Source organism: Globicephala melas, chromosome 15 (assembly GCF_963455315.2).
Source record: "Globicephala melas chromosome 15, mGloMel1.2, whole genome shotgun sequence".
NCBI classification, from domain to species: Eukaryota; Metazoa; Chordata; class Mammalia; order Artiodactyla; family Delphinidae; genus Globicephala; species Globicephala melas.
In genome coordinates, this window is record NC_083328.1 from 51363270 (window position 1) to 51385919 (window position 22650).

At 38.6% G+C, this 22650-nt stretch overlaps 1 protein-coding gene across 2 annotated transcripts in view; it reads right to left on the reverse strand.

The window, feature by feature from the left end:
* The window catches only part of PLCB1 (phospholipase C beta 1), a 692666-nt gene that overhangs the window by 123428 nt on the left and 546588 nt on the right, over positions 1-22650 (reverse strand). For both annotated transcript variants that reach the window (XM_030872578.3, XM_060284359.2), the window contains exons 12-18: positions 22023-22105; positions 15730-15814; positions 14213-14390; positions 9661-9728; positions 7338-7434; positions 4982-5066; positions 3274-3398 (exon numbers count right to left, since the gene is read on the reverse strand). In XM_030872578.3, the coding sequence (XP_030728438.1) occupies positions 3274-3398; positions 4982-5066; positions 7338-7434; positions 9661-9728; positions 14213-14390; positions 15730-15814; positions 22023-22105 (721 nt within the window). The remainder of the gene's footprint in view (positions 1-3273; positions 3399-4981; positions 5067-7337; positions 7435-9660; positions 9729-14212; positions 14391-15729; positions 15815-22022; positions 22106-22650) is intronic.

A 22650-nucleotide genomic window follows, 5' to 3' on the forward strand; every position in this document is an offset into this window, starting at 1 on the left:
GAAGCCATCATTAACGATGTTCTTAGGAGTGAAATTTCTAGGTCAGAAAATATGCATATTGGAAAAGCTTTTTGATAATTCTCGCTAAGATGCCCTTCAGAAAGTTTAAATCACTTTAAACCTCCAATCCATGTTTTTGAGGATGGACTTCTTCATACTTCACCAACAGTGGTGAAGTGGTGAAATTCTTTTTTCAATTATAAGAAAGAAAAAAGATTTTCTTTTAAAATTTTTCATTTCTTTGATTATTTACTACCAGTATCTAATCACACACTGACTAGTTTCTAATGGACAAAGATTCCTGGTCAAAGTTTTGCTAAGACTCAGTCAATGTATGAAATGAATGTCTACATTTGTTGCAATTGCTAGAGCTTAACAAACAAAAAAATACTTTAAAGTCATAAGGAATCTGGGAAACTGTCAATTTCCTCCATATTATCTGAGGCTATTTAGGTGGACAGTAAAGAAGAGATGGTAGAATCATTCCAAGGTTCCATGTAACAAACCATTTTTAGAGCAGGGAAAATAAGTGAAATTTTATCTCTCATTTTTTAAAGTATTATGACTATGATACCAAAATTGGACAGAGTACCAAAAAAAGAAAATGATGGACTTATACTTAAAAAAAAAATTAACTTCAAAAGTCTAAAAAATTAATTAGCAAAACATATGTTCTTAAATATAATACACAAGCAAGTAGAATTTATCCTGGGAACAAAAGGATACTTACATATTAGGAGATATATTAATATAATTTATCACATTTCTCACAAAAGAAGAAATGAACATACGATCATCCCAATAGATGTCAAAGAGACATTTAATAATATTCAATATAAATTCCTAAAACACTGTTGTCACTTAAGGCAAGTGTAGATTCCTTTAGTGTGTAAAAGGCTATCTGTCTCAAAGTCACAGCCAGCATCTACTCATTGGTATCACAATGTGAAATTCCCGTTAGTGTTAAGATGAAAAGGAAGTGCCCACTCTTAATACTATTATTTAATATTATTTTACAATGGTCAGTCCAAGGTACTAAGAAGGGGGAAAAAGTAGATGTGATTAAATTATTATAATTGTGTATAGGAAAAAAACAATAAAATCTACTGGCAAAATAGGCTATTATAAGTTTAGGAAGATGATCATTTATAAAATACACTTATTTATAAAATAAATATACAAATATCAATATCCAGAAACAATCTGTGAAAAATGTAATGTTAAAAAAAGGATTTAATCTAAAGAAACTATACCTCTAATGAAGACGAGTGATTTTGTTGAGAAACTTGATATAATAAATTTCTGTGATTACAAACAACCCTAAAAATTAGAAGTTGTCAGTTTTCTTCAGATGAATTTATAAATTTAATGGGATTTTAATCAAAATCTCATTTTTTTCCAGTGGGGGAGAGGGGAACATAACAATTAAACTAATATAAATTTAATGTGATTTTAATAAAAATCTCATTTTCTTTTCAGTGGGGGAGAAAATAACAATTAAACTAAATTCACTTAGAAAAAGAATCCCACTGTCAAGGAAAGAAGAATTGAATGTTAATAGCCATGAAGAATTTCCACTTCCACGTATTAAACCATATTATTAAACATTATAATAATAACAATAAGTTATTGGCTCCAGGAAGGTGAAAAATTTATTAATGGAGAAGACTATACATTGAAAAAATATACCCAAATTAACAACTAAAATGGCTACATCTAGGGGCTTCCCTAGTGGCGCAGTGGTTAAGAATCCACCTGCCAATGCAGGGGACACGGGTTGGAGGCCTGGTCCGGAAAGATCCCACATGCCACAGAGCAACTAAGCCCATGCACCACAACTACTGAGCCTGTGCTCTAAAGCCCATGAGCCACAACTACTGAAGCCCATGCTCCTAGGGCCCGTGCTCTGCAACAAGAGAAGCCACTGCAATGAGAAGCCCATGCACTGCAACGAAGAGTAGCCCCCACTCTCCACAATTAGAGAAAGCCCGCAGGCAGCAATGAAGACCCAACGCAGCCAAAAATAAATAAATTAATAAATAAATAAATTTTTTAAAAATAAAAAGGCTACATCTAATAAATTGTAATTTCAGTTTGATCTCTTACTGAGATTATACATGAAAATTAAATTTGCATGGATGAAAGGGTTAAATTACAGATAAAAAAGAAACTATGAAAGAAATAGGAGTAAATATGGATGGATCATTGGGTGTGGAGCCTGTAATCATAAGAGTAAACCAAGATTCCATAAAATAAAACATTAATCAACCTGATCTCATCTGTTTCACAAAATAAGACAACATGACCTTTATATAAAAAGTACTGTTATAAATGAATAGAAAAATTGACAAGAGTCCTCAATAGTCAATTCATAAAAGCAGAAATGTAAAAATCAAAACACATACTTAAAATGTTCAACCTCAACAATAATCAAAGGAATGAAATAAAAAAGAACAAAGAGATATTTTTCTGAATTATTATTATTATTTAATTATAATACTTAACCAAGATCTCAAGTGAGAGGGAACAACTTATACATTGCTGATGGAGGAGAAATCTAGTGCAACATTTTTGATGAACAATTTGGCATTGTGCACAAAGGCTCTTAAAACTTTCACTTCTTTTAATTCTATTTCAGGAACTGTTCCAAAAGAACATTAGGAGATAGACTTGACAATTTATATTCAAGGCTGTTCTCAGGGCACTATTTATAGTAGGAAAAAAATACCCTAATGTTCAGTGATAGGAAATGGGTTTTAGTGAATTGTGAGATGTGCTTAATATACAGCTATTAAAATTCATGTTTCTGTATCACATTTAAATATATATAAAGAGATATATATATATATTTAAACAAGTTATTAAGTGAAAAAGCATGTATATGCATATCCAAAAAACTTACAGATTACAATGCCAAAAGTTAACAATGTTGAATTTCTGAGTGGTAACATTCCTCGCAGTTTTATTCTTTTCTTTATAGTTTTTTTTTTTACATTTTCTATAATAAATACATATGACTTTAAAAAGTATAAAAGTTTTTGTTTGAAAATAATGCAAAACAAGTAGAAATAAAGACTTGTTTATAAACCATTGAAGACAATTTCTCAATTTTCAAAATTCACTTTTTTTTGCAATGATATTTCCTTTATGAAAATGTGCTTTTGTTTTTTCAGTCAAGTCTGGCAGTTTTTTTCTCCTTGGGAATGGTTATAAAGCCACGAGGAAATGTGCCTTTATAATAGAAAGGAAATGAACATTAATTGTGCTACTTACCCACTGTTTGGAAATTAAGTGCAACCATTTGGCAGCCTGCATTCCAGAAGAGCTGGGGCATGTAGTTGGATGAATCCACACGTGTTCCTTTTGGATATATCCTGCTAAGCTGCATTTTGTTATATCTGGACCATCACGTTAAGTAGTGAATACAATTATAAAAAGAATTAGCCAATAATATTAGTTGAGAAGCTGCCTTCCATCTTTCTCCATTGGGGAAATAAATTAAAGATTGATGATCTCACTGGGCTGGTGGGTGAAATAGGTAAAAAGCTTTCTGAACAAACAGAATAAATGTGCTTTTATAATAGAAATGTAGCATCACCTTTGCAGAGCCCTGTGGGTAAAAACTAATGAGATGCAAAGATGGTTGAGTCAATGTGATTTTGTGGAGATTATGAAGGACTGGTTTAGCAATTAAGGACACATGAGGAAGTCCAAGCATAGCAAGTCACGTGACAGGTTGATATTGTGCTTGGCAGAAGCAGATATCATGAACTGTACGGCTATTTTTGAAATGCTCTCTGCTCATTTTCTTAACCTTCTCAGAGAATGCTATTGGCCAAGACTGTGGTACTCTTTATGATTGATAACAAGGTAAATATAGCACAGAAGGTTTTGACCTTGTCTCATATTTTGGTTCCTACCGTCATCAGTTTTCCATCCTGAGAACCTTTTAGTTATTGAAGGATGCTATGTCTTTAAAACACAACTATTTCTATTACCAAGTTTGGTAGAGGTTAGCTCAGGTTCTGAGCTCGGCAGGGGAGTTAGGCCAAATAGAGTTTGAAACTTAAATTCTGGAACTTGTTAGCTGTATGATTCAGGACAAGTTATTTCCCTTTTCTGTGCTTCAGTTTCCTCATCTATAAAAGATGTGAATTCCTACATTATACGGCTATTGTAAGGAGTAAATAAGACATATAACAAAAGGTCTATCACATAGTTAGTACTTGATGAATACTAATGATCATGATATACTGTCACTTTGCTTATGGAGTTTACACTTGTTTCCTCTATTGTTGATGAGTTTTAAAGGTGGCTTTTTTATTATAGGACTTTCATGAAATTGGGCTGTTTGGGACATTTAATATTTGTTTTATGAAAAAATTTTAAAGATCTGTGTCATTTCATTTTGATTCAGGGATAAAGTTAAAAATTTTTGGTTGTCAGGAGTATCAAATAAAGCCATTATTAGTAATTTATATTCTCATCATCATCATCCAACTATTTTTCGATTGGACATCTATTACATGTAAGGATGTGAGACACCAAAAACGTGTCTATATTATATACATATAATATATACACTTTATACCTATCATATTTTACATATGCATAAAGCATACACACACATTTTACATATGTTGTCCATAACCCAACAGCAAGCCATAAAGCTGTTATCATCATTTCTGTTTTACAGGTGAGAAAACTCAGAAGGATTATGCAAATTACCAAGGGATAAAGAGGTTGGTGGTCTGAAGGTATCCTGGAAATCTGGGCTTCCTCTACTCCAAGGTCAGTTCTCTTTTCCACATGCCAGACTATCCCATTCACCATTACATATGAAACCTGAAACTATTTATTGCCCAGGTGACAGACTTAAGCCATCTCATGCACCTTTCTCCTTTATTAAAGACAAAAAATTAAACAAATAGCACGACTTCACTCTTGTCGATTCAGCAGACATCCGTCAAATCAAGGATACTCTACAAATTCCACTGGAGACTTTGTAAGTTGCTCAAGTCCTTTGGTTTCCACAAAGGAAGACATTTCGAAGCTTCTGTTTCTTTCTGAGTTAACAACAACAACAACAAAAAGTGAGAAATAAAATTCAATATTATAAATGATAGCATATAAGATGTAGGCAAATGTTCTGTGAAGTTGATGGCAAAGAAACCTCAAATAACTTTTATATTTAATGTTGTTTTCAGTGGACTATTTACCTGTAACAAAAGTCGAGTCTTAGTTTTGTCTCTTCTAATATTTGCTACCTGGGTCAGGTGTTGGGCAAGTTAGGGACCTGGTGGCGTTAGGGTGGGAAAATGAATTTTAGACTTGGAGAGTGTGGCTAGGAAAGCTGTTTTGTCAAAAGAGCAGGGGCCCTGTGGGAATCTGTTGCTCTAAATCGATTCAGATTGCTTTCTGGAAGCCATCACTGAGAATTAACAATACAGACCGTGTGTACATTCCTGCTAGATGATGACTCTCTTTTATACCCACACTGTCATTGCCTCACGTTTGTAGAGACCCTTTAGAAACAACTAATTTGACATCAGAATTTTGTTATTTTAAAGCAGAAGGATCCTTGGACATTTTTCAGTCTGATGGCCTCATTTTCAGATTAGATGACAGAGGCTGTAGAGGTGAATGTACTAGAGGGCTCAATATTCTTGGCCACAGAGAAACATCTTCAAAGTGAAAGCTAAGCTTCCAATTAGAGTGAGAGAAACCAAACAAAGTTATCTTAGTTTAGAGAGACTAAGAGTCAAACAGCTTCTCTGTCCTCTTCCCAACTAGAAAGAAATCACACTGTTGCATACAGACTAAGATGTGTTATCTGGAGCTTGGTGATTTAAACTGAGTTACCTTGAGGCATCTTTCCTCTTTGATGCCCACTTTCCATAACTAAAGCCTCATTCTTCTTCCTAGTCATTCCCAGATTTCTCCTTTATCCACCTCGTCACCTTCCCCAATTTAATTGACTCTAAAGGAAACCTTTACTTCTCTTATTTTGGTCCATCAAAATTCTACTTTCATATGACTATCTTAAGCGTGACTGCTAATTAAAATTAAGTCAATTTAATAGGTTCTTTGTGAAATATGTGCAGTGTTCTTTTGAAAAAAGTAAGAAAATGATATAAAACACAGGGAGAAAAGTACTTGTTTGTAAATCTTTGGCTGGTGATGTTGTCACCAGGTTCTTAAGGACCTAAATGTATCAGCCCCTTCTCAGTTTAGCTACTTGTCTGGGAGCTTTTGACTCATGAATTAGGAAAACTCGTTTTACAGCCAAAGGAAGTTATAGTAATATAAAAATAGCTACTTTATAGTATGTTTCACATTGAACAGCTTGTAGTAAGAAGCACCAGTAATTACAACATCAAACAAACTGTTGAAATCTTTATGTATAAATCTTATTGGAAGTTAAATTCTTTGTTGTAGAGATCTAGATACCATATGTTATTAAGTTAAGACTCTTTGGGCAAAATTATATCATTATACATAAGTGTGTTAATGTAGAGGCTTAGAATTTGGTATATCTATAAAACTCTCCTTTATAAGAGGCTGCTGTGTTTAAGAAAAAAATCAGCTTTTAAGAGCATATGCTTATAAAAGTAGCTAAGCTGTCCCAAGGAGTCTCTTAACCTAATAGTATTTTACAGTTCATGCAAACACAAAGGGCAATTTGATAAAAGGGCTCCTTTCTCTAGGATGAGGAGAGATAATGTACATATATAATTTGCATCCAGTAAGGATGGGTAGTTGGATGAGCGGAAAACACCAAGTAATGTGAAGTTAATGATATATTCTCCTAAATATATAAAACATAGGCTGAACAAATGGAATGTGGATGAACTGGTTGATTTGGTTTTATTTCTATTCAATATTGAGACTGATCAAGTCTCTGATTGCTTCCTTTCGAGGGGATGGTTAAATAGTTTATTTCAACACTGTCATTTATATAATTGATGGAATGCCCATGTGGTCACAAATGAAAAATAATGTAAAATACTCAGTTAGCTGTACTCTGGTCTAATATCTTTTAGATAACCATGTATGGCCTGTAGCTCTATTAAGAATTTTGGGAAAACATATCATGGAATACTTTCTCGTATGGTTATTTATATATATATATATATATATATATATATATATATAAATATACTTACATACAGTTATATATATTTATTTAGATATATAAAAAACAGTAAATTCATACATATACTCAAGACTTCATAGAATAGTTCTAGTAAGGGTCGCATTTTTTGGTCTAATAACTTTGTGTTTAAAATATACTCATCATATGCTACATTAGGGGTTTTTCTCCAGGGAAAACTTACTTTTTGAAATTTCGAATGACTCGAACTTGACTGGCTGAATATAGTTCACCAGATTAGACATCTCTTCTGTGGCCATGGCCTCGCTCCCAGCAGTCCCCTGGAAGCAGGAGTAAAAATAACGTTCCCAGAGTCAGCATTATGTTTTCCCAGGGCAATGATCAAATGACCCAAGAGAGCAGAAGATTATCACACCTCTTCTGAAAACGGTTATCGCCAACAGAAAATGGATTACGGGAGAAAGGAAAAGTAACACCTCACGTTACACAGTGCGGGGTGGGAGGAGGGAGGTTTGGGGGCAGCTCCCAGGGCACTCTGGGACCAGCGGTATCAGCACCACCCGAGAGCTTGTGAGAGATGCAGCCTCTCAGCCCCCTGCGCAGGCCTCCTGAACCAGAATCTGCATTTTACTGAGGTGATTCAAATGCACAGCAAAGTTTAAGAAGCCCTGAGCTGTGTCTCATCTGCCAAAGCAGGGAGTCCACAGGTGATGTCTGAAGTTACATACCAAGAATTCACTGTACAACATGAAAGTGAGTATGTAGGTGACCACTGGCTGAATCACAAACTGTTATAAAGAAAGGTTGCCGGTGGAAGTGTGTGGGGATGGGTAAACGTATATTGCTTTTTTTTACAAACTTTCCTCTGTCCCTCCCTTTCTGGCTCCTGGGCACCTATTAGGCAAGCAGCCCAAAACAGTGTAGGTCAGTAGCTCAGGGTCTAGAGCCAGACTGTCTAATTTTAAATCCCAAGCCACCACTTAGAAACTGTGCATTCTTGGGCAAGTCACTTAACTGTTCTGTGCCTCAGCTTGCTCACCTGTAAAATTATGATAAAATCAGTCCCAACAGCATATAGGGTTTTTGTGATTATTAAATGAATTAATTTATGTGAAAGTTCAGAACGGTACCTGGCACATAGTAAAACCTGGTGTTACTTTAGCTACTATTATGTATTCCATACCACTTTGATAAAGTATTTAATAAAGAAGAAAGCCAATATTGCAGTATTCGTGTGGACAGACCTCTGTAGGCTGATCTAATATTTTCTCCTATTTTTAGAAGAGAAAATACATGGAGACATGGTTTCTTTTGAAAACTTCTGTAGCAATATTAAGGTTAAATGTGAATTGGGAAATATTCATTTGCAAACGGCCATCCAGCTAGTAAGACAGTTTTAAAATGATCAAAAATCACTGACAAAAAGTTTACACAATTGAAATAATTCTGGAAAAACTACTCTGTAACAGTTTTCCTTCTGGATATTGAGTTGAAATTTAGTGGGGAAACATAATTAATCAAAAATTTAGACTCTATTAAAGGAAATAATTATAAGAGGAAGAACATTATGTGAGAACAGCTTATTATTTGTTATTTATCTGTATTAACTAAAATGTAAAGATACAAATACTGAGACACATACTTTCCAATATATTTGAAAGCAGATTCAGTTTAAACTTGTTGAACAAGACTAAAACAAAGTTTTAAAATTCCAATTGACCTATCCTTGATTTGTTTCTGGATTCTGTGCAATGAATATTTCTGAGCTGATGAAGTTATTTGGGAAGCTTGAGCTTCTGTCAGTAGATAACCGCTAGTGGTGTTAAAATTACAATGGGAAATTCCCTGGCGGTCCAGTGGTTAGGACTCTGCACTTCCACTGACGGGGACCTGGGTTCAATCCCTGGTGGGGGAACTAAGACCCCCATAAGCCAAAAAAGGGTCAAAATTATAACAACGAAATTAATGTCATGTTTATAAACATTTCTCCAAACCTCATGTCTTCTCTGGATTCTGGACCATTGACAATCCATTTAATTGCCTCAAAAATTGAAGCGGGCAGTTGGAGGTCACAAATTTTTTTTTTTTTTTTTTTTTTTTGGTACGCGGGCCTCTTACTGTTGTGGCCTCCCCTGTTGCGGAGCACGGGCTCCGGACGCACAGGCTCAGCGGCCATGGCTCACGGGCCTAGCCGCTCCGCGGCATTTGGGATCTTCCCGGACCAGGGCATGAACCCCTATCCCCTGCATTGGCAGGCGGACTCTCAACCACTGCGCCACCAGGGAAGCCCGAGGCCACAAATTTTGAATTCATTCTCAACATACCACATCTGATGGAAGGCAGCCTCAGCAACACTGTTCCTTATAGAGAACTTTGCTTAATGCAATGCTTGTTCCTCTAGCGACCAGTTTGCATCTTCAGTTTTCAAACTCTTTTCACCACTAGATGGCAGAAGGCGACCAGGAACTACAATCCAGAGGGCGCAGTCTGGATGCGCAAGTTAGCTGAAAGCTTCTGTGACCAGAAGTCAAGCCCTAGAAACCTACCTCATCCATCGAGGACTTTTTACAGTCATCCTCATCGTCATCATCGTCACTCTCCGTATCAGCTTCTCCTGTCAAATTTTAATAACAGATCATGAAGTAAATAAGCATTTACAGGTTCGAAGCACATGTGACATGTGCATTACCCAAAATTTCCTTGGAAGTTGGCCTTTCACCGTTCTGAAGTTATTCTTTTGGTTTTTTAAATTTTATTAATTATACAGAATTATACTGACATTTTGAATATGGATTTAGTTTTCTAAATTTGATTTGTGAATACCATTTGAAATTTCCAAGCTCCATAAAAGATGCTTGTCTTTACATTTTTATCTATATGTTTTACAAAACATATGGCATCTTATACAGTTAGCTCTCTCTGGTGCACATATCCTATTTTGATGTATACATTCTATTTTAGTGTCTCCATGACCCGAAAATAGATAAACTATCACTTTACCACCTTTCCCTCTTCTTCCTGGTCCTGACTCTTCTGTGCGATGCTTGGCCAGAGCTCAGTGACCTTGTAGCTATTTTTCCAAGGCCAGAGAGGACATCACAGAAGTCGAGGTAGAGGACAAGAGCTGGGACAGGAATGGAGGCTATAGTAGCACACCGGATTCTACAAAACTGTAAGGTACCACCTGTATCCTGTGATTTGCCTGCAGGCTTATTTGATGGAGGCATTGTTGTCTAAACAATGCACATATCTTTAAAAATGGAGATATTCTGTTTAAGATGGCAGGATAAAATGGGTGAACTCTTAACATAATTATGCATGTAAATCTACCTTGGTCAGATATAATGCAGCTTCACATGTAGTCAATATACAGTCATTTCAATAGATTGTTTTTCTCTCCAAAGTTTAGGTGGATGATTCCACCAGCTTAAATAGTCACACTGGTATGAGGCATTACATTCTTCCCAGCTCTGGGATTCAGTCAGACCCAGTAATATCACTTATGTAAAAAGATTTTCAAGTATAAAGTAAAGAAAGCATACTTTTAAATTGTTTGATTTGACTTCTGTCAGGGTCCATACAATGCAATAGGATAATAAGCCCAGAAGATGGCAATATTGGTTCAACAATGAGGCAACTAACACGGGCCAGTACCTCCCCTCCCTGCCTTCTATAAATTAGCTGCCCTGCGCAATCTCTATCAATGACACTGCCCACAGCACTGCCTCCAAGAAGCTTATAAATGTTTTCATTTGGCTGACAAAGTTCAATCGATTACTAATGATAGCAGTTAGCATTAGGGAAGTAACCTTTAGAGGGAAAAGATGTCTGGGACCAACATGGCTTATTATTTTCAGCTTGTTTATTAAAGAAAGCCACATACAACTGCTTTATGACGTTAATATTGTGTTAGTTAATAAGGGGAATCAATTCCACTTTGAAAAGAAAACATAGCTTATCCTATTAGAGACATTCTTTTAGGAGGTTGACACAAAACTTTTTAGAGTCAAATTTGTTGCCTCAAGTTTTTGTAACTATTTATCGTTTTTTTTTAATTAGAGAAGGGGTTCTTTTTATTGAGTAATTTAAGAAGTTTGGCAGGACAGTGCTTCATGTTACATTAACAACACACCAGAATTTCAAGTAATCAGGCCATTCTCTAGTTTATGTGGGAAGGAAAGAATTTGTCATTCTTTGCTCTATGAGCAGGGACCTGATTTCTCCCTTATAAGTGTCTGGAGGAATCTTGTTGAAAAAAAAAAAAAAAAATATATATATATATATATATATATATATATATATATATATCCTAGTTCTTTAAGACAAGTGTACAGGCAAACGACTGGATCTCTTGGGGGAAGATCTGGCCAACAGGCGCCATGATAAGTAGATTAGCTTTGATATAAGAAACATGTTTTTCAAGTTATTTGAGTTCCCAATACTGAAAACATCTACAAACCAAACGGTAAATTAGCAGTGCTGTTTATTCAGGGCCCTACCTACATATTTAAATGTCCAAAAATTTCCATCGAAATAAATGAAAATTGCACAACAGAGTATGGGGCTGGCTTAGGAAATCTACCAAATTAGTAACAGATTGCTGCTCTTTCTCTGAACTAAGCAATAATATTCACTGCCTGTTAAAAATTGTTATTTGTGTTATGCATCCAGTTAATAAGAGGGAAGAGAACTGGGGAAGGCAGATGGTAAAACGACAAGCTCCCACATGCAAAGGAAGATACAATTTACTCGCTAACACTCAAGAGATAGAATCGTGCTGAGAAATAGGTGGCCTGTTAGTGACTTTTTGTTCCAAAACTTCAAAAAGAACATTCTCACCGAGAACAAAAGTTATTTTTGAAAAAAGAATCAGAATTGTGTAATAACGTTTGAAACACACATTTAAAAACTACCAAAAAAAAAATCTTTCAAGGAATCACATAACGTCTGTGGACAAGGATGTTAATCTAAACAATAAAAGTAATTCCCTGGTGATGCAGTGGTTAAGAATCCGTCTGCCAATGCAGGGGACATGGGTTCGAGCCCTGGTCCCGGAAAATCCCACATGCCGCAGAGCAACTAAGCCCGTGCGCCGCAACTACTGAGCCTGTGCTCTAGAGTCCACAAGCCACAACTACTGAGCCCATGAGCCACAACTACTGAAGCCCAGGAGCCTAGAGTCCATGCTCCGCAACAAGAGAAGCCACCGCAATGAGAAGCTCGCGCACCGCAACTAACAGTAGCCCCCGCTCGCCACAACTAGAGAAAGCCCATGTGCGGCAAAGAAGACCCAACGCAGCTGGGGGGGCAGGGGGCGGGGAGAAAAAAGTAATTGGTAACTGTAATGGAAAAATACAGGAAAAGATAAATCAGAGTCTTGGCCAACCTTTTTTTTTCTGATTGCCATAGAGTTTATATTTTAATTTTTAAAAATTATTTTTAAACCTTTTAATTGACATGTGATAAGTATACAGAAAAGTACACATACCATACGTGTACAGTGCCTTAACATACCAAACAGACCTTAGGAAACAGTACCCAGATCAAGAAACAAAATGTAACTGTGTCCAGAAGCCTCCTTGGGTCCCTTTTAGTCACTTTTTCACCAGGGGTAACCATCTCCTGACCTCTAATAGTGCAGGTTAGTTCTGCTGTTTTGGTACTTTATATAGATGGAATCAGATAGTGGATACTTATCTTTTGCATTTGACTTCTTTACTCAACATTATGTTTCTAAAATGAGATTCATCCATATTGTTGTATGCACTGTAGATCATTATTGCTACATATTATTCCATGGGGTGAACATAGCACATGTATTTATCTGTTGATGGGCTATCCTGAATAGTGCTGCTTTAAGCAATTCTTCACCAATGTCTCTTGGTGAACATCTACGTGCATTTCTGCTGGGTATATACCTAGGAATAGAATTCTCTGGGGCAGAGGGGGTTCATATGCATATGTTCAGCTTAGCTTCTGTAGATGCTGCCAAACAGTTTTCCAAAATGATTATTCCAACGTTAGCTAAACTTTTTATTGAAGAAGTTTCTAGATTTAAGCTTAAAGTTTCCTTTACTTGTTCACCCTCCAATCAGGGTGAACATATCTGCAATGCACTTTTAAGATTGCCAAGACTCTGACTAGAGTTGGAAAAGAACTTAGACTAAATGACAAATAATTCAAAGGAAATGGGTGACCACTCTGAATTCTTTTCTCATTAATCACAAAAATCTATTTCAACTTAAATCTAAACCAAAAATTAGTGACAGTAAATATCACCTAGTAGCTTTGATAGATAATTCAAGTAATTCAACTTTACCATTTCACATTTTTAAAGAGCTCTGTAGAATATGGATAAGTTGAATGGCCCAGAACTCTTCAGCACATCATCAATGAGAATCCATTTGATGAACATCTTGTGTCCAGACCTGTAGTTAGTGTCAAGGGATCCCTGCCCTTGAGAAGCTTAAAATAACATGGTCACTCCAAAGATTATTTGGCTTATGTGGTAGCCAGAAATTATGGCCTCCCCCCAAATGCCCATGTCCTATGAATATCTCCTGTGTCCTGTGAATACATTGCAAGAGGGAATTTGCAGATGAGATTAAGTTAAGGACCTTGAAATGCAAGAGATTACTCTAGATTATCTGGATGGGTCCAATGGAAAGACATGAGTTCAGAAAAGCAGAGGACCTTTTCCAGCTGTGGTCCAAGGGAAATGTGATGACAGAAGAAGTGAGATGGGACATTCCTGGCTTTGAAGCTGGAGGGAGGGGTCCACAAGCCAATGAATGTGGGTGGCCTCTAGGAGCTGGAAATGCAGGGAATAATATTGCCTAGAGCCTCCAGAAAGGAAAGCAGCCCTGCTGGCACCTGGAGTTTAGCCCAGTGAGGCCATGTGGGCCTTCTGTCCTGCAGAACTGGGTGTTCATATGTTTGTGTAGTTTTAAGCCTCCAGGTTTATAACAGAAGTCAAAACAACAACACGCTCTAAAACTGTGCCAGGTAGAAATGTTAAAAGTCCTTCTAAGTTAATTCCAGGGCAGCAGTTCTTAAATCCATACATAATAGGGGAATGAGAGCCCGCCAGTCCCTCACCAGCTCCTGGGGACGAGGGCTCAAACACACTGGAGGAGTCGCTGTACGTGTTGGAGGTCTGTTCTGAGAGCTTCTTTTTGCCACTTCCTTCTGACGATTTGTGGGATTTCTTCTTATTTTTCACCAAAATTTTGTACATTAAGTCCAGAGGGCTTGGAAGAGGAACTCCAGATTCCAGCTAATGGAAAGAAAAGACACATTCTTTAAAAACATTGTCCCTTCCTTTCAAGTTCCTTCCCCAAAACAAACTCCCAGGACTGCATTAGATACCAAGGGCTTCTAGATTATTCTTTACTACCTCAACACAGCTCATTAAACTGCTCTAAGGGTGTCTTATGTAGGGGCTAGTTCATAGCTCTTGCTTTTTTCACATGAAAGGTATATTTTAATTACTGTACCGTAATTATTTTTCCATGAGAAATCTACATGAATAACACCACAGAAATGTACTGGGTGATTTGGCATGTTAACCCAAAGTTTCATAAGTTTTCTGATGGACCCTCTGAATCCAACCATCGTGATTTAGGACAGATAGGACGGCCTTGTCTTGGATTTTCAAAGGATGGAAGCCAGTTAGAGTGTGGCATCTGCCAGGAGGATGGTAAAGATGGGCAGGCGTTTCCAGGCAAGCCCTTAGAATCAACTTTTCAGATGCAGTTTGCAAACAGCAAAATCCTCATCCTGGCACGAGGTAGTTAAGTGGCACATCTTCTTGGCATCAGCAGAAGTGGACCAGGTGGCTTTAGATTTCCTGGCTGCCCTGAGATTCAAGCTATTTGCAAGCCTTCTTTCTGGTGTGTCCAGCTTGTACATCTATGGGAAAATCAATTTCCCTTGAGAAGGTTATTATATATTGTAACAGACAGAATGTACGCAAGTCCCAAAACAGGTTATTTTTAGAAATCTATGAACTCCTGTAAGCAGGTCCTCTATTCTTCACTTGCAACCCAGTCCGGGGACTGGTATGAAATCATGCAAGGATGTGTGGAGACTGGGGAAAGGGTTGAAGACAGAAGAGGCTACTTGATGATCTTTCTGCTGCTTTCCTTCCCAAAGCAAGGATTGTTACCACGGCAATAGGGGGTCCGGATTCTGCTGGGAGAGTGCAAGGAAGTGAGGGGTGGCCAGCAGGGATAGGCTGGAATGTCATTGTGCCACCTTCAATGTCCCATTTTGCTGACCCATTTCTTTCAAAGGGGTGTGATGAGGTTCCCTGGGAGGTGGCCAGAGCCTGTCCCTTGGGACTCCCTCTGTGGGCTGATTGTGGTTGTGGGAATTCTGCAGTCCTGACTGGCTCACATCGGGGAGTGAGGGAGGGAGAAAGCTGTGGGCAGAGGAAGAGGACAGATGCAGGTCTGTCCCCCTCAGGAGGTCCCTGCCAGCCTCCACTGGTCAGAGAGCTCATTGTCAACTCATACCAAGAAACATAAACATGGAAAGGATGTAAGGAAGTCTCTCCCTAATCCAATCATAAAGAAGGTGTGCGTTCCTTCGGGATGAGCATCAAAACTGCTTACTGGGTACTTTTCCAGGGGCTCCATGAGAAGGGCGTCCCCGAAGATCAGTCGGCAATACTCTGCCATCTTGGCCTGCTGCTTTGGGCTGAGGGGAGAGAGAAGGAAAGCAAGCAAGCAAGAAGGTTATTCAAAGAGGCCGGACAGGATGACTTTGTGTTATCAATTACAGAGAGAGGTCATTTCCTCCTCCTACCTGTCAGGATTGTTTTTATTATTCTAAATCCCTGTTTACAATTCTGACTTGTGTGGATTTGAATGCCACACACAGGTGGGCAGGGGAGGCTCTTCGCAAAGCTGAGCGGCATGGACATAGATGGAGAGGACAGAAGGTCACCTGCCTGTCACTGGATGTTTGAATGTCGCAGAGTTACAGACTCAGTCCCTTTTGCTTAAGTTCCTGATTCTAAGTCAAATGCCAGATACTTGGCGGGTGGAACTCATTCAACTCTACGTGAATTCTTGGGTGAAATTTGTCTAATGGACAGAGCTGCACTGCAAAGAAATGTTTACAAGGAGGTGAGGGAAGAGAGGAGAGGGATCTGGACAGAGAGAGGAAGAGAGAATCTCAAAATGCAGAAGAGAAAAGGCTGACAGGCGGAAGTATGTCCACTTGGGAGGGGGCCCTGGAGGAAAGACAAGAGAAGCAGGCACCTTGGAGAAGGGTGTCTGCAGCCCTTTTGTGCACTAGAGGGAAGCAAAGGTGGCGTTAGCCTGATGAGGTGCCAGTAGGAACCTGGTTTGATTGGAAAAGGTTGGAGCTGCTGGGTTCACTGAGCTGAGCTCTAGGCTATCAACCACTCGTGATCTATAAAACGCAGAGGAAAGTAATTGTTCTTGGAAAGGGGCAGAGGATGCTGAGAAGATGAAGTGAAATAATAGATGAAAACACTTTGAAATGTAAGATGATTGATCCTAGAGATGCAAGGCAGCCTCCGCCAGCTAGACCAGACAAACGAGGGTCCGTTCACATGTAAACACAGTTGATGTGAGGGAACATCCTTAGTCTTTCAAAACTCCTGCTTCCCTCGACCTTTTAAAAAAGCAATTCTCATTCTGTAGGATGTTAAATATCATTATAAAGGTATCCAATTCCATCGGGTTTTATGGACTGTGATTTTGACCTATAGGCTGTCGGACTTGATTTCCAATAGTTGTCTCTATGTGCTGCAATGTTAATACGTTTTAGCAGAACTGGGGCTGTAGTAAGAATAGGTAAGTGATAAAAATCCTTCTTAACTACAATTCAAATTAATTATAAAATGTGATTCTTATTTTCATTCCTTCTACCATGACTGTTAAACCTGGGTCGTGAACTGTTTTTTCACGGGAAGGGGGTGCTTTGGGGGTTCAAATCATACTGCGATGGTCCACAGGGAAAAGCACTCTATATCACCCTTTTAAAAAAACATATATTTGGGGGATCAGATGAATTCTCTGGGCTTCAAATATGAGCCCAAGGTCACTGCTTTCTTGGAACTGCAAGGGGAGGCAAAGGAAAGATTCAGAGAAGACCTACATGACAAACTCCCAAATTCTCATCATGCCTTTTTTGACCCGTAAGAGATTTTGCTGGGCAGCTCATGTAGCTCTCAGAATATCCTGCAGCTTTCTCCAGCAGTATCACCGAGGGAGGAAAACCTACCAATTGGAGAACTGATCCTGGAAAGCACTGGGGCTGGTTGTTTAGGGATGACGTGTTATAGTTAGGGAACAAGCAGAAAAGTGACTGATTTAGCAGAGCAGCCTTGGGCATCCACAATTCAGACACCCTTGCTCAAAAGACAGCTGGCCGTGGGGCTCCACCAAGCCAGTGAGCTCTGTGTCTGTAGCTGAGACAAATCCATTTGTGCTGGACCTACACTTTCCAGGTTGCACAAAAGAAATTGTCCAACCCTCCCATTTCAGTTTCATGGAATGATGCTATTAAATAGAGCTTTGCTACTCCAAGTGTGGTCCATAGACCAGCAGCATCCACAGGGCCTGGAGCTGGTTAGAAATGCGGATTCAAGGCCTCCTAGGAAGGCAGGCAAATTGAGTAGAAATCTCTGGGGAAGCAGGGCTCAGGGGTCCTAAGAGGCCCTCTGGGGGATTCTCATGCACGCTCAAGTTCGAGAACCACTGTGATGGACGAACCAAGTCACCAGGTGCTTAAGTAAATGACACTTTTCTTGAGGGCTGGAACTTGAGAGCCCCAACTTCCTTTGAACAGAGGCCTGGAGGGAAAAGGAAGGACTGTACCCCAACTCCCTGCTTTCAGGACTTCTAGTGGAGCCATAGGCTCACCAGTAGAGGGATTTCGGGGTGGTGTTCCAGGTGTCCCTAAGCAGGTGAAAGGCAGAGTCCTCTGTCCTCTGTCAAGCTGTCCCCAAATCAGGCCCTGAAGGATTTTGCTAGAGCAAAATCTCACTCGATTCCACTAAAGAATCACCTGGGCTGTTAATGCTGCAGGTGGCAGGGCCCTGTGCCCAATCCCCTGATACACTGAGCTGGGAGCAGAGCCCTGGAACCTGCACTTGTAACAAGTCTGCAACTAATTCTGAGGCAGGTGGTTAATGGACTACGGTGTTTACAACTGTGCTCTGACACTTCACCAAACCACCTGGGGTCTTAAGAAAATGAAGATTCCAAGGCAAAGTTTGAGATGGAGCTCGAGACTGCATTTCTAACAAGCTTCCCGACACGCAGATGCTGCTAGTCGATGGATCAATGTCACTTTGAAGAGCAAGCATCTGTGTCTGACCTAAACTTCTAAAAACCTGCTTAAGCATCAACCGAGTTGGAAAGAACAAGAGGCAGGTGTCCAAGGAGAAAGGAAAATGTGCTATTTGATAATCAGGCTCTTCGTGTTCTCCACAAACACACATGCACACCTGACAGGGAACTGAATCAGAGCAGAGAGAAAACTGAATAGAAAAAGTCAGAGGAAAACAAAACAACTTTAATTGTGGGGCCAGAACTGCAGAAACAAGACATTGCATTGGCCACGAGAGAGCAAAAAAAAATCCTGAAGCATTTGGAACATCAACATCAGCTACCATGGAGATGAAGCGAGAGGAAAATATTCACAAATACATTTTGAGCTTCAGGCCACAGCAGACCCATCCGGTCACATTTAAACACCTGGCAAAGTGGTCAGTTTTCTGACCAAGGAACAGGCCCACATCTTCCAAGCTGAACTAAACCAACCTCCTTCCCTATAGATGAGGGATCTACAACTCACGGCTATTAAGGAACTTGTCCAAAATCTCACATTCTCTGGGGCTGAACAAGAGCTAGTGGTTTCTGCACTTGAATTCAGTGGAGAACTCCTTTAGTGAAAATGCTAGTTCACAAACTAGGTGGCCCATCAGTTAATTAGGACTTTAAAAAAATTTTATTTGCAGACATTCAAATAAGGTATGGGGGTGAAGCTCAGGAATCTGCATTTTATGGGATTCTGATGTAGCAGGTGGAGAAGGATAAGTCACCAGTGGCTCAGGGCAGCTTTCTCTTTGCTGTCCATGGATAGGTGATTTCAAATATTTGGAGAGAGAACCAGAAAATTAAGAGGTTTTCTTCCTTTCTTCCAGTGTGGGATTGTTTTGGAGTACGGCTCAAGTGGGCTGGGGCCAGGGTTCTGAATCTGGTATTTTGTATACACAGCACAAAGGAGAAAAAAAGAACTGCTGCTAGAGGTAACATATAGGTTTCAGATATTTTGGGGGCTGTGTCCCTGTGTCACTGTGTTGGGTAGGATTCTGAGGGTGTATCTAGTTTCGTGGGGAAGACTGCTGTTACCGATGAATGGTGTCTGTCACTGGTTCTTTCATCAATGAGGTGGGATGGCCTGCAGGTCAAGCACAGGGTTTTACCAGCAAAGGAAAAGCTTGCAGGTTTTCTTTGGGTGTGTGATAGTCCAGCCAGGAAAGAATTGTAGCTGAATGATGTTGATATGTGTGTGAGGCTCAAGGACAATGGAAATAGGAAGCAAAAACTTCCTTCCACAATAGAATTCAGTCTCTCAGTATTTCACTGCCATTCAGTTATCTCAGTGGTTTGGGATCAATATCATGGCATCCAGGGAAGGTTGTTATCCTGTTTTCTTTTGTATTCATGCATTATTAATGAACTTTTAACAGCTAAATTTCTCACTTTTAAACCAGAAAGGGCTGTATTATGGTACAATCTTTTTTGATTATGTGTTCAATGTGGATTTCGTTTTCATGCTCAGTTTGGCTCTCTGTAGAATTGAGGCTGAAGACTGAAAAAAACAAGCTGTGGTTAAGGGTCACGAGCCACAAAAATGTGACCATTCACAGGCAGTTGCCTTGTGGGATGCTCTGGTTGTCTTAATTCGATGCTTGGAAGGTTGTGATGCTTTTGTTTAGGTGTGGGGGATGGAGTTGGTTAAACAGATGAGTTTTGAAGCCGTACTAGCCAGCTTTGAACCCCTGCCACATTTTAGCTGCATGACCTTGGGGAAGTAACTTACCCCCTTTGGGATTCAGTTTCATCATTTGTAAAATAGGGATAATAGTAATAATATTTACTCTTAGGAGCACCTGGCTTTGTGGTGAGGGTTACATGAGCTTATGCTTGGAACGTTGCTCAGCACGTAATATACATTCAATAAATATTAGCTGTCATTATGTTTGTGGTAGTGGTGGCTCTTGATACCTCTCTGGCTGCATGGCAGAGTCCAGTGTAGCGGGTATGACTATCAAGAACGGAAGTAGAGTTTTTCATTTTGTCTAATTTATATAGAAACATTTCTTGAAGAAAATAAATGTGCTAGATTTGGAGATATTTCTCCAAAAAGGAAATGACTGATTGTCTAGGAACTAGAGTGCCTGAAAAAAAGGTGCTAAGGCGTTGTAGAGCCCAATTACAAATGGACAGGCCGAGATAAGGAAAGTCACATGCAAATCAGAGCTGTCACAGCAAACGAAGTAGTAAATACAGTACCTAAAGAGGTTCCCCCTTTAGTTAGAAAAGAAATAGTGAAACAGAATAAATTCTTGTCTCTTCAGTTGGCCCTCAGAAGTGGTAGAAAAACTATACGCCAAATGACTACATTGTTCACTGGATGATTGTTTCCTAATGAAACAGAGTCATGAGCTGGTAAATGTAGTATGGATTTCCTGAGGGCAAACTAGAAATACAGATAGCTATAATTTGGTGACTTCAAAATAAGGTCTTGCTCCACATATACATTAACAAAGGATCACATTGAATTACTTTGAAATTCCTCAAGCTAAAATTTGGTCACTACCTAACTGGTTCTTTAAGGTTTAGTAAATCCTTTAAGAATCAGTGAATTGAAGCATGTGTTGCAAATTAGTTGGACAAAGGGAATCAGTGACCTGGGAAAGATTTTTGATAGGAAGGAGGATAAAAAAGGATCTAAGGAACTTGTGAGCCAAATTAGGATAGGTGTTGTAGGCTTTTAGTTGAGAAAACTGGCTTAGGTGGTTGAATGAAACAAAGGGCTTCCCAAATGCTCTTTTGAGCAGTGATGGTCACTACTACATAGTCTTCAGACATTAATTCCAGGGACCAGAATTTTAGTTTCTTGAATTTTGATTCAGTAATAGATGAGAATCTTTCACGTTGAGGCTCTTTAGATTGAATAACTATATGATAAACTAACATCCTCGTGTCTGATGTAGATGTGTCTTACTCTGATCCTCTGTCATAAAATGAGTATAAGAGTTAAGTCAAAATTACCTATTCTTTGTACAGCTCAGCAAAAAGTGCAGGCTATTTTGAAATAGGAAAATATTTACAAATACTAACAAACAGGGGAAACCAACGAAAACAGGAAGGAGGGAGAATTTGGTGGTCTCAGTTCTGTGTAAGTTCAAAGTGGCAGAATAGAATTTATTTAATTTATTTAGCTTTCTCTACACCAGCTCCAGCGTGTACAGAACTGGCTATTTTAGGGTGGTAAAACTGACTATAAATCTGCACACAATAGAAGAAGCAAACGAAGGAGGATTATAGAAGTGGTCCCCTGAAATAGACACACCTGTTATACAAGGAAATGGGTTTCACTGCATTGTAAAAAGAGGAGTCCTTAATTTAAATCCTACCATGGCACGAAAATAGATTCCACAAGTCCAAGGGATCTTTTTAATGTTAACGAGATTTAAATGAATGAATTCCATTATATACAGATGAACACATGCCACTTAATATATAGCATAATTGAGGAGCACCATTAGTAACATCAAATAATCTTATATCTGATGAACAATGACTAAACATGCCCTATTTGGGGAAAATACTCCCTATTGAATGTGCTGAATACTTACGAATCCACGTGGTTCTCAAATGAAAGCAGAATTGGAAAAGGTGAAGTCTTAAATGCACACTCAGCAATGGCTTCTATCACTTCCTAAAAATGAGAATACCTATATTCAATAAGCCAGAATTTTAATGTGTATAGTTTTTTCTTTTGGGTTCCACCCTTTAATATCACTGTCTTTTTCATTCATAGAATTTTATCAAATGGCTAAAATGGCTAGAAGCAGTTTGCAGGCTGCTGGATTATAAATTTTCTTACTCTTGATTTAGGAAGATAAAAGAAAGAAAACTGGATTTGGGTGGAGCGGGAGTCAACTGTGAGGGTGAATGGTTCTCCTCTTTGGTAATTATATCTACTTTTTTTTTTAATAATAAAAATATCAGATCACATTATAAAAATTTTGGACAAGAGAAGGCAACATTTTTCACCCATAAATTCACCCTTTGAATCAAACCACTGCTGACATTTGGTTATATTTATTTCTAGTTTGTTTTTCGTATATCTGTATAACTTAGTTTTAATTACAGTAAATACTCTATTTGTATTTTTAAACATCGTTAAGAGATATAATTCACCCATTTAAAGTGTACAGCTAAATGGTTTTTAATATTCACAGGGTTGTGCAACCATCATCC